Source organism: Tursiops truncatus, chromosome 1 (genome assembly GCF_011762595.2).
Source record: "Tursiops truncatus isolate mTurTru1 chromosome 1, mTurTru1.mat.Y, whole genome shotgun sequence".
In the NCBI taxonomy this organism is placed as follows: Eukaryota; Metazoa; Chordata; class Mammalia; order Artiodactyla; family Delphinidae; genus Tursiops; species Tursiops truncatus.
This window is the reverse complement of record NC_047034.1, coordinates 131800941-131814348: the sequence shown is the minus strand read 5'-3', so window position 1 is coordinate 131814348 and position 13408 is coordinate 131800941. Positions and strand designations below refer to the sequence as shown.

The following is a 13408-nucleotide window of genomic DNA, read 5'->3' as shown; positions in this document are numbered from 1 at the left end:
AAACGCTAGGTTATATCATGTACATTTTCTAATAAAAGGAAACAGTAGAAATTCATTTAAAGAGACCACATTTTTTCTGGTTTTATGCATTAGGAGGAATTTTTGTGTGTATATCCTTTTATAAAGGACTCTGTTAGATGCAGTTTTACATAAAATACAGAAAAGTTCTTTGAGTGGCTCTTTTTCATTGAACTTCAAGGAAAGCCAAGCAAAGAACATTAAATAAGCTACTAAACGTTTTTCCTTTGGGTACTAAGCTAGCATGCTACAGATACGTTGCTTTCCTGTGGTCTGGCTTTAATGAAAATAGAACTTTTAAAGACTAAGAATCCTGGAATGCCAAATTTAATAACTAGAAATTCGTACCTTGAACTGGGTCCTCTGCATTTTTTTACTCAGGTTGCTGCAGTAGCCTCTTAACTCTCTCCCTGGGGAAGGTTCCATCCCCTTCTTTTCCCTTTGCTTTTCAGAAGCCATCATCTGTGCAACTACCAGAGTGACCTTTCTAACAGATGACTCTGATGTCACTCCCTGTTTAGACTTTTTCAGGGAGTCTCCATTGCTTATAGGATAAAGTCCAGACATACAATATCTTCTATCACCCCATCCCCTTCTTTTGCTCTGCCCTTCCTACTACTTCAGCCATAGCAAACACCTGCCAATTCTCTGCATGTGTCACACTCTGCTCATGGTGGTGTTAGTGCCTGATATGCACCTCCCTCCTGGAGTGATGTTCAAATTAGCAGATAACCTGTGTGACTCAAGCATACCAGTTAGGACAGACCTGCCCTGCCACAGTGTGAAGTCCTGGAATGCCCCCCTGATATGCCAAACCTTAACCCTTTAGGTTTGGGATCATGAGTCCGTTCTGGCGCAAAGATGGGATGACAAGGTTGGGGGAAATGTATGGGGCATGGGACGATGGCACTTTGCCAACTGGTAAAGAAGTATTTCAGTATTTTAAAATCCAGAATGGCTGCCTGAGGGGTGCATCAGCTGAATAACAGCCTGTCTCTGCCCTGTCCTTCTTTCTGCCCCATCTCCTGACACTCTCTTACAGACAGTTCAGGAACCATCTCCTATGGGAAGCCTTTCCTGACGTTCCCTGTGTATCACTTTTCCTAACTCCTTCAAAGAACCCACTATAACCTCTGTGTGGTTCCATCATCATACCTGTATTTCTCTTTGCACAATTTTGTTTACCTCTCTGTCTTCATCCATGAGATTCTAAACCCCATGGAGACAGGGGTTATGTCTGATTTATTTCAATATAGCAGCATTTAGCACAGCACCTGGCATGCAGGAGGTGCACAATAAGTGTTTGATGAATGAACACATATTAAAAATTCTGTACCCTGACACAGGAGGAAGAGATTTCCCAACAAGCACTTGCACCAGGTATGAAATCTACCAATTCTGGTATGTTAGTGTCATAATCAGTTAACACAATGAGAACAACATTAGCAACATGTAGCATTTCACTACCTTTTAACTCCTGAAGTCTCAAATTGGGAGGAAAAAAAATTCAGCCCTTTAACTGGTAGAAAATATTCTGGAAATGTCCCAACCATACCTATGCAAAACTAAAACATCCCCACCCTGATGGCATAGAATTTCATTTTGGTAATTTTGTTGTAGAGAAAGTGCATAAAAGTCACCGGGTCACTCTTTTTTGCATGTCCCTTATTCACAAAAGGAAGTGTACTCCTTCCTTCCTTTTTTCTCGGTACGCGGGCCTCTCACCGTTGTGGCCTCTCCCGCCACAGAGCACAGGCTCCGGACGCGCAGGCTCAGTGGCCATGGCTCACGGGCCCAGCCGCTCCGCGGCATGTGGGATCTTCCCGGACCGGGGCACGAACCCGTGTCCCCTTGCATCGGCAGGCGGACTCTCAACCACTGTGCCACCGGGGAAGCCCATTCCTTCTATTTTTATCTTGTTTGTTCACTGTTTTATCTCTAGTGCCTAGATCAGTACCTGCTCTGCTGTCACTGTGCAATAAGTATTTTTTAAATGAACAGATCTAAATGGAAGATGAGAAAACATGGCAAAAAAACAAACAGCAATCCGAGCTTTTCTTCAAGGGTCATGCACCCTGATTTTTCTCCTTTCTGGGGTACCAGGAGGGACTGAATTGATGTCTAGGGACATTGCTGACGGCTACGCCCCAGCCACTGCTCTAGGAGATGCAAATGTGAGCTTACTACTGACTCTTCCAGGTGGAGACAGGAGCGGGAGCCAGCCACCCGTTCCTCAAAGGAAAAAGGAACCGGAGGTGGGGGGCAGCAGAAACTTGAGTGACAATAAAAATCAAACCCAGACACTTGGGACAACCAAGACCCAAGACTTTGTTCCACATCCAGTGACTCACTAAACTGAACAAGAGCCTAAAGAGAGACCGTGAACTACACTGAGTTACCCAACTGCTTCCTCCCTTGCCTTTCTTTCCACCAGAGATGCCATGTCCAGGAGAAAGGTGCTTTGGATGACTTTTAAACATGTACCCGTTTGTTATTTCAGCTCCACAAAGCGCCTCAAGTCTGTGGAGGATGAAATGGACAGTCCTGGTGAAGAGCCATTTTACACAGGCCAAGGGCGCTCCCCGGGGAGCGGAAGTCAGTCCAGCGGGTGGCATGAAGTGGAGCCAGGTAAGCGGGCTGGGCATTGGGCTTGCAGCCGCCCCTGTAAAGTCTAGGATGCGTGGGAGTCCACGCCAGGCATAAAGGGAACACAGCAAGCTCAGAGCAGTGGACTTTTTCCACGTGAACACGTGTTTGTACCTGACTGCTGCTTTTATGAAAGGGTGGTAGCGCAAGGATGCCATTTAACTGAGAAGAGAGACTGGAAATGGTGTGTAGGGTTTTCTACTCTTACATCTTTTCACCTACACTGCAATCCAGCGTTCCATTTGCCTTCGCTTTCATTTTATGCTAACTGCCTTTTGGGTCTGGTTTTATCTTTTAATAATCAAAATAAAAATCTTTCAACTTTTTCAACTACGTTGATAACATTAGAAAGGTAGGATGGGTTCCCTGTGTGATAGCTTGTACTTGGATCTTTATAAAATGAGGAGACTTTTAAATATGTTTTCCTGTTACTGGATTTCATCATGATTCTTTTTCTATTTAAAAGGAACAGCTATCTTTATGCCCCTCTTTCATGGACTAAGCAAATGATGACTGCTAGTTTAACCTCCTGGGGTAGTTCAGTCTTGGCTCTGGAGTCTTGAGTAATGTGACTAATTCTGATAGCAGAAGCTTTTTGAAACTTTTCTCAGTGTCTAACCTCCACATGGGCAAGGGAAAATCTTCTCCAGTGGCTTCCTCGATATGCAAAGTCAAATGCTGTAGAGAATAGAGTGGGCTTTGGAAAAAGACAGGCAGAGTGTAATCCTGACTCCAGCTCCTGCTGGCTGTGTGATTATGGGCAAATTACCTAACCTCTCTGAAACTAATTGTCCCCATTTTTATAATCTGTCAATAATAATAGCTATGTCAGTGCTCTTGAGAATTAAATGAGGTAATATACATAACCTGTCTGTGAATCACACCTCGTACAGTAAGTTTGAAAAAATTTCCCCAACCCGTGCCTCAGAGTAATTCCCTGCAAAAGCAGACAAGCGCCAAGAAAATCCCTGAACCCCTTCATCTTCAAATCTTAACTTTTTTCTCTCCTCTCTAACATATCAAAAGAGAATCCTCAGAGGGTGTGACTAAAAAGGAAATAGCACAAGGGAGATTTGGGGGATGATGGAACTCTTCTGTATCCTGTTTGTGGTGGTGATGGACAGGAATCTATACATGTGTTAACATTCATAGAAAAGTATGCCTTCCACTCCTGAACCCCCAGGCAGTTTTGCTATATGATAATTAAAAACAAAACAAAACCTCAGGCCCCACTGTCTGATTCCTTTATCTTGTTCACTTCACTAAAACGCAGAAATTTCACTTTGCCTTACTTCTACCTAATCTTTTCACCCAACTCATTCATTCATTCACTCACACCTTCACTGGGAAATTTTCTCATGATGAGGAACTATGCCTGGTTCTGGGAACTCAAGGATGAATGGGAAGGCTATGGCTCCTGCTTTCAAGGAATTCACAGTGGGGGTGTGGAAGAGACACATAAGAAGATCTTTAGGGGAGATTGGTTCAAGACGGCGGAGTAGAAGAACGTGCGCTCACTCCCTCTTGTGAGAGCACCAGATTCACAACTAACTGCTGAACAATCATGAACAGGAAGACACTGGAACTCACCAAAGAAGATACCCCACACCCAAAGGCAAAGGAGAAGCTGCAGTGAGATGGTCGGAGGGGCGCAATCACAATAAAATCAAATCCCATAACCTCTGGGTGGGTGACTCACAAACTGGAGAACAGTTATGCCACAGAAGTCCACCCACTGGAGTGAAGGTTCTGAGCCCCACGTAAGGCTTCCCAACCTGGGGGTCCGGCAATGGGAGAAGGAATTCCCAGAGAATCAGACTTTGAAGACTAGCGGGATTTGACTGCAGGACTTTGACAGGACTGGAGGGAACAGAGACTCCACTCTTGGAGGGTACACACAAAGTAGTGTGTACATCAGGACCCAGGGGGAAGGAGCAGTGACCCCATAGGAGACTGAACCAGACCTACCTGCTAGTGTTGGAGGGTCTCCTGCAGAGGCGGGGGCTGGCTGTGGCTCAACGTGGGGACAAGGACACTGGCAGCAGAAGTTCTGGGAAGTACTACTTGGTGTGAGCCCTCCCAGAGTCTGTCATTAGCCCCACCAAAGAGCCCAGGTAGGCTCCAGTGTTGGGTTGCTTCAGACCAAACAACCAACAGGGAGGGAACCCAGCTTCACCCATCAACAGTCAAATGGATTAAAGTTTTACTGAGCTCTGCCCACCAGAGCAGCACCCAGCTCTATCCACCACCAGCCCCTCCCATCAGGAAGCTTGCACATGCCTCTTAGCTAGCCTCATCCATCAGAGGGCAGACAGCAGAAGCAAGAAGAACTACAGTCCTGCAGCCTGTGGAACAAAAACCACACTCACAGAAAGACAGACAAAATGAAAAGGGAGAGGGCTATGTACCAGAGAACGAGATAAACTCCAGAAAAACAATTAAATGAAGTGGAGATAGGCAACCTTCCAGAAAAAGAATTCAGAATAATGATAGTGAAGATGATCCAGGACCTTGGAAAAAGAATGGAGGCAAAGATCGAGAAGATGCAAGAAATGTTTAACCAAGACCTAGAAGAATTAAGGAACAAACACCTAGAATAATTAAAGAACAAACAAACAGAGATGAACAATTCAATAAACTGAAATGAAAAATACACTAGAAGGAATCAATAGCAGAATAACTGAGGCAGAAGAAAGGATAAGTGACCTGGAAGACAGAATGGTGGAATTCACTGCTGCAGAACAGAATAAAGAAAAAAGAGTGAAAAGAAGTGAACACAGCCTAAGAGAGCTCTGGGAAAACATTAAACACACCATTTGCATTATAGGGGTCCCAAAAGAAGAGAGAGAGAAAGGACCCGAGAAAATATTTGAAGAGATTATCACTGAAAATTCCCAAACATGGGAAAGGAAACAGCCACCCAAGTCCAGGAAGCGCAGAGAGTCCCAGGCAGGATAAACCCAAGGAGAAACATGCTGATATGTGTAGTAATCAAATGGACAAAAATTAAAGACAAAGAAAAATTATTAAAAGCAACAAGGAAAAAATGACAAATAACATACAAGGGAACTCCCATAACGTTAACAGCTGATTTCTCAGCAGAAACTCTGCAAGCCAGAAGGGAGTGGCACCATATATTTAAAGTCATGAAAGGGAAGAACCTACAACCAAGATTACTCTACCTGGCAAGGATCTCATTCAGATTTGACAGAGAAATCAAAAGCTTTACAGACAAGCAAAAGCTAAGAGAATTCAGTGCCACCAAACCAGCTATGTAACAAATGCTAAAGGAACTTCTCTAAGTGGAAAACACAAGAGAAGAAAAGGACCTACAAAAACAAATTCAAAACAATTAAGAAAATGCTAATAGGGATTTCCCTGGTGGTGCAGTGGATAAGACTGTGCTCCCGATGCAGGGGGCCCGGGTTCCATCCCTGGTCAGGGAACTAAATCCCACATGCATGCCACAACTAAGAGTTTCCATTGCACAACTAAGGAGCCCTGGAGCCATAACTAAGGAGCCCTGCAGCTGCAACTAAGACCTGGCTCAGCCAAATAAATTAAATAAATAAATAAATATTAAAAAAAAAAAGAAAATGGTAATAGGAACATACATATTGATAATTACCTTAAATGTGAATGGATTAAATGATCCAACAAAAAGACACAGGCTCACTGAATGGATACAAAAATAAGACCCATATATATGCTGTCTAAAAGAGACCCACTTCAGACCTAGGGACACATACAGACTGAAAGTGAGGGGATGGATAAAGATACTCCATGCAAATGGAAATCAAAAGAAAGCTGAAGTAGCAATACTCATAGCAGGTAAAATAGATTTTAAAATAAAGAATGTTACAAGAGACAAGAAAGGATGCTACATAATGATCAAGGGATCAATCCAAGAAGAAGATATAACAATTATAAATATATATGCACCCAACATAGGAGCACCTCAATATATAAGGCAAACGCTAACAGCTGTAACGGAGGAAATCGACAGTAACACAATAATAGTAGGGGACTTTAACACCTCACTTACGCCAATGGACAGATCATCCAGACAGAAAATTAATAAGCAAACACAAGCTTTAAATGATACATTAAACAAGTTGGACTTAATTGATATTTATAGGATATTCAATCCAAAAACAACAGAATACACATTTTTCCCAAGTGCTCATGGAACATTCTCCAGGATAGATCACATCTTGGGTCACAAATCAAGCCTCAGTAAATTTAAGGAAACTGAAATCATATCAAGAATCTTTTCTGACCACAATGCTATGAGATTAAAAATAAATTACAGGGGAAAAATGTAAAAAACACAAACACATGGAGGCTAAACACTATGTTACTAAATAACCAAGAGATCACTGAAGAAATCAAAGAGGAAATCAAAAAATACCTAGAGACAAATGACAACAAAAACACAACGATCCAAAACCTATGGGATGCAGCAGAAGCAGTTCTAAGAGGGAAGTTTATATAAATACAAGCCTACCTCAAGAAACAAGAAAAATCTCAAATAAACAATCTAACCTTACACCTAAAGGAACTAGAGAAAGAAGAACAAACAAAACCCAAAGTTAGTAGAAGGAAAGAAATCATAAAGATCAGAGCAGAAATAAATGAAATAGAAACAAAAAAAACAATAACAAAGATCAATAAAACTAAAAGCTGGTTCTTTGAGAAGATAAACAAAATTGATAAACCATTAGCCAGACTCATCAAGAAAAAGAGGGAGAGGACTCATCAATAAAATTAGAAATGAAGAAGGAGAAGTTGCAACAGACACCGCAGAAATATAAAGCATCCTAAGAGACTACTACAAGCAACTCTATGCCAATAAAATGGACAACCTGGAAGAAATGGACAAATTCTTAGAAAGTTATAACCTTCCAAGACTGAAACAGGAAGAAACAGAAAATATGAACAGACCAATCGTAAGTAACGAAATTGAAACTGTGATTAAAAATCTTCCAACAAACAAAAGTCCAGGACCGGATGGCTTAACAGGTGAATTCTATCAAACATTTAGAGAAGAGCTAACACCCATCCTTCTCAAACTCTTCCAAAAAATTGCAGAGGAAAGAAAACTCCCAAACTCATTCCATGAGACCACCATCACCCTGATACCAAAACCAAACAAAGATACTACAAGAAAAGAAAACTACAGACCAATATCACTGATGAATATAGATACAAAAATCCTCAGCCAAATACTAGCAAACAGAATCCAACAACACATTAAAAGGATCATACACCATAATCAAGTGGGATTTATCCCAGGGATGCAAGGATTCTTCAGTATATGCAAATCAATCAATGTGACACACCATATTAACAAATTGAAAAATAAAAACAATATGATCATCTCGATAGATGCAGAAAAAGCTTTTGACAGAATTCAACACCCATTTATGATAAAAAAAACTCTCCAGAAATTGGGCATAGTGGGAACCTACCTCAACATAGTGAAGGCCATATATGAGAAACCCACAGCAAACGTCATTCTCAGTGGTGAAAAACTGAAAGCATTTCCTCTAAGATCAGGGACAAGACAAGATGTCCACTCTTGCCACTATTATTCAACGTAGTTTTGGAAGTCCTAGTCACAGCAATCAGAGAAGAAAAAGAAATAAAAGGAATACAAATTGGAAAAGAAGAAAGTAAAACTGTCACTGTTGCAGATGACATGATACTATACATAGAGAATCCTAAAGTTGCCACCAGAAAACTACTAGAGCTAATCAATGAATTTCGTAAAGTTGCAGGATACAAAATTAATGCACAGAAATCTCTTGCATTCCTATACACTAACAACAAAAGGTCAGAAAGAGAAATTAAGGAAACAATCCCATTCACCACTGCAACAAAAAGAATAAAATACCTAGGAATAAACCTGCCTAAGGAGGTAAAAGACCTGTGCTCAGAAAACTATAAGACACTGATGAAAGAAATCAAAGATGACACAAACAGACACAGAAATATACCATGTTCTTGGATTGGAAGAATCAGTATTGTGAAAATGACTATACTACCCAAAGCAATCTACAGATTCAGTGCAATTCCTATCAAATTACCAATGGCATTTTTACAGAACTAGAACAAAAAATCTTAAAATTTGTATGGAGACACAGAGGACCCCGAATAGCCAAAGCAATCTTGAGGGGAAAAAAACGGAGCTGGAGGAATCAGAATCCCTGACTTCAGACTATAGTACAAAGCTACAGTAATCAAGGCAATATGGTCCTGGCACAAAAACAGAAATATAGATCAATGGAACAGGATAGAAAACCCAGAGATAAACCCACGCACATATGGTCAACTAGTCTATGATGAAGGAGGCAAGGATATACAATGGAGAAAAGACAGTCTCTTCAATAAGTGGTGCTGGGAAAACTGGACAGCTACATGTAAAAGAATGAAATTAGAACACTCCCTAACACCATACACAAAAATAAACTCAAAATGGATTAAAGACCCTAATGTAAGACCAGAGACTATAAAACTCTTAGAGGAAACATAGGAAGAGCACTCTTTGACATAAATCACAGCAAGATCTTTTTTGACCCACCTCCTAGAGTAACGGAAATAAAAATAGACAAATGGGACCTAATGAAGGTTAAAAAGCTTTTGCACAGCAAAGGAAACTATAAACAAGATGAAAAGACTCTCAGAATGGGAGAAAATATTTGCAAACAAATCAATGGACAAAGGATTAATCTCCAAAATCTATAAACAGCTCATGCAACTCAATATTAAGAAAACAAACAACCCAATCAAAAAATGGGCAGTTGACCTAAATAGATATTTCTCCAAAGAAGACATACAGATGGCCAAAAGGCACATGAAAAGCTGCTCAACATCATGAGTTATTAGAGAAATACAAATCAAAACTACAGTGAGGGGGCTTCGCTGGTGGCACAGCTGTTATGAATTTGCCTGCCAATGCAGGGGACACGGGTTCAAGCCCTGGTCCAGGAAGATCCCACATGCTGTGGAGCAGCTAAGGCCGTGTGCCACAATTACTGAGCCCGCATGCCTAGAACCCGTGCTCTGCAACAAGAGAACCCACCACAATGAGAAGCCCACGCACTGCAACAAAGAGTAGCCCCCGCTCACCGCAACTAGAGAAACCCCATGCACAGCAACAAAGACCCACACAGCCAAAATTTTAAAAATAAAATTAATTAATTAAAACAAAAAAAAACTACAGTGAGGTCTTACCTCATACCAGTTAGAATGGGCATCATCAGAAAATCTACAAATAACAAATGCTGGACAGGGTGTGGAGAAAAGGGAACACTCTTGCACTGTTGGTGGGAATGTAAATTGATACAGCCACTATGGAGAACAGTATGGAGGTTCCTTAAAAAACGAAAAATAGAATTACCATATGACCCAGCAATCCCACTACTGGGCATATACCCAGAGAAAGCCATACTTCAAAAAGACACATGCACCCCAGTGTTCATTGCAGCAATATTTACAATAGCCAGGTCATAGAACCAACCTAAATGCCCATCGACAGATGAATGGATAAAGAAGTAGTACATATACACAATGGAATATTACTCAGCCATAAAAAGGAACGAAACTGGGTCATTTTTAGAGATGTGGGTGGGCCTAGAGACTGTCATACAGAGTGAAGTAAGTCAGAAAGAGAAAAACAAATATTGTATATTAATGCATATATGTGGAATCTAGAAAAATGGTATAGAAGAACCAGTTTGCAAGGCAGAAATAGAGACACAGACATAGAGAACAAACGTAGGGACACCAAGGGGGGAAAGCGGTGGTGGTGGTGGTGGGATGAATTGGGAGATTGGGATTGACATGTATACACTAATATGTATAAAATAGATAACTAATAAGAACCTGCTGTATTAAAAAAAAAAAAGTATAACCCCAGACTAACCATGAGGACATCAGACAAATACTAGTTGAGACTCACTGTACAATATATTTGACCACTACTCTGCAAACTGTCAAGGCCATCAAATATAAGGAACGTCTGACTAACTACCACAGCCTCGAGAGGCCAAAGAGGCATGACCCCAAAATGTAGTGTGCGGTGCTGGATGGGATCCTGGAACAGGAAAAGGACCGTGGGTAAAAACTGAAAAGATGGGACTCAGGTGTGAACTTACAATAATGTATCCATATTGATTCACTAATTGTAATAAACATACCATAGTAATGTAAAGTGTCTGTAGCAGGGGAAACTGGGTGTGGGTATGTGAGAACTCTCTGTACTGTCGTCACATTTTTTCTGTAAATCTAGAGTTTTAAAAAAATAAAGCTTATTTAAAAGAAAAAAAAGAAGAAGATCATTATGTGGTGACATGGGAGTCGCAAGGATGGGGAATTAGCCTCCGGTGCTGCCGTTTTCTAAGTGTTATCAACACAGCCTTCAAGGCGTGGCGGGTCTTCTACAAAGGCCACGCGTCAGCTTCACTCCACACTGATATTCATGCCAGTTTGCTGAAAGCAGCTAAGAAATACACCCAGGCCTGAATGAACATGCTGACCACCCAGGCTGCCAAATGCATCATCAGCGCGACCTCACGATAGTGCCAATGAGGAGCTTATGTGCTATTAAAAAATTTGCAGATCTAAATGTTCTTTGAACTCTTTTTAAAAGGCCAATTAAAGTCCTGGCCCGTTTACCTGCTTTTGTGAAAATCAGAATCAAAATGTATAAGTTTGGGACATTGTGCCTGAGGGTCATACTGATGTGGTTTTATACAGACTGAGGTGCTTCATTGTGTCGATGTACATGAAGCGCCTCCACCGTAAGCCTGTCCTGTCAGGGTCGATTCCTTTGGGGCCTATCTGGGGGAGGTGGGAGTACGTTGAATATAGAGTACCTTGACCTCGTGACTCTTTTATTCAGAGTAATTCTATTCTTCTCTGCATGTTATGATTCAAATGACCATACATTTTAACATCTGAATACCTATATCCTTTGTGGCCATTAAATAACTAAAGTTTAATGGCTAAATCCTTTTTGGGAGGATATATATATATATATATATATAAAATATATATATAGTAATAATACTACATATTATACTATATGTATATAGCATATATGTACATATAGTATAATATACTGTATATACTATACATATATATGTGTGTGTATGTATATATATATAGAGAGAGAGAGAGAGAGAATAAGTGTATATTTGTAGGGGGGTTCTCTAAGAAAAAAACTTATACTTTTAGAGAAATCCCCCATAATTATACTGTATTCCTGCACTGATGCTCCATTCTCTATCCCTATTTCTTTACAGAAAAATGCAGTTTCATGGTATATGTGCAGGGGGTGGGGGAGGACCGTGAATAAATTTACATTTGGCCATATTCAGCATAGAAAGTCATAATTGAAACATGGCCTGATGGGACATTAAAACTCAGCTGAAGGATGTTGTACATGTTCGTGGTGACTTTGGTGTCATTAACTCACACCAGCCATTTTAAATGGAAATTTATGCTGCCAGATGGTCCTTTTTGGGGATTTTCCATCCAGCCCAATCCCCTTTTTGGCAGAGAGGACACCCTTCTGTTGTTCCCACACTGATCCGGGACTGCATAGCTTTTCCCCAGGGGTACAGTTCATTGAGTAGGAGGCTTTTAGTGATTCACGCATGTAAATTACCTTCAGAACGTGTTTGGCGTTATGTATATCTGAAGGCACCAGCCGCCTCGTAGTTGCCTACATTTGGGATAATTCTCTCAAGCAAGTACTAAAGGATACTTTGTTTATGCCTCAGATGTGACCCAGGAAGCAAGGCCTGTACTTATTCCTCACTCAGAGAGCTTTGCATCTTGTTTACCTGCCCTCAACTGCTTTTTCAGTGCTCCCCGGCCAAAAGAGGGCCGAAGGTTGCCAGAAGAGACAAATTTCCTGGAGCAACAGGAAGGCTTTGGAAAGTAAAACAAACCAGACATGCAGTAAATTACATGGGCTCTTTCAAATGTCTTTTGTAGTATCCTGTTCCCCATTAGTTTATCTCAGCACTTTTAGTGCACAGCTCTTATTATCTGGGAAGAGGGGCATAGGAGATTAAAGATGATGTTAGTTTAAAAACATCAGACAACCTCAAGCTGACTTTTGCTTCTCTTACAATGCTGCATTTGTTCTTTCCACTTAGTTTCGTTTCCCAGTTATCTCAAAACTGGGTTAGATTCGAAGCTTTGAAGCTAATCATGCACTGATGAAATGAGTCCTATGAAATTCTATCAAGCAAAAGTGCACATACCATCAACTCTTGTTTATCTGTACAAATGAAAAATTGCAGAGGAACTGATAATGCAAATAAATAGGAAGGAAACCAACAGGCAGGCGCCTACGCTGGGTCAGACGCTGCACATGGTGCTTTCATATATATGGTAATGATTATAGTTATAAATTGTTTAAGTACCTCCTGTGTACCAGGTTTTTTTGTTTTTTTTTAATTGCCCTAAATCATGCAAGTAGAATGAGCTTGCCTCTGTAGAGATGAAACTGAGAATTATAAAAAATTAGGTGACTTGCCCAGCGCCACAGAGATAGTAAACCTGTGGATCCTGAATCCCAATTTCAACCTAAATCTGATTTCGGAGTATAAGTTTTGTCTTTTGTACCCAGAAGACAAAATAACCTCTTTTACCATAAACATTTATGCTTGTATTTTAAGGTCTTATGTCCTGAGCTTGTATTTAAATATAAAACATAACAATTAAAAAT

At 40.7% G+C, this 13408-nt stretch overlaps 1 protein-coding gene across 7 annotated transcripts in view; it reads left to right on the top strand.

Annotated features, from left to right (window-relative positions):
- The window catches only part of NFIA (nuclear factor I A), a 401445-nt gene that overhangs the window by 270436 nt on the left and 117601 nt on the right, over positions 1–13408 (top strand). For all 7 annotated transcript variants that reach the window (XM_073789111.1, XM_073789101.1, XM_073789092.1 and 4 more), the window contains one exon: positions 2519–2646. In XM_073789111.1, the coding sequence (XP_073645212.1) occupies positions 2519–2646 (128 nt within the window). The remainder of the gene's footprint in view (positions 1–2518; positions 2647–13408) is intronic.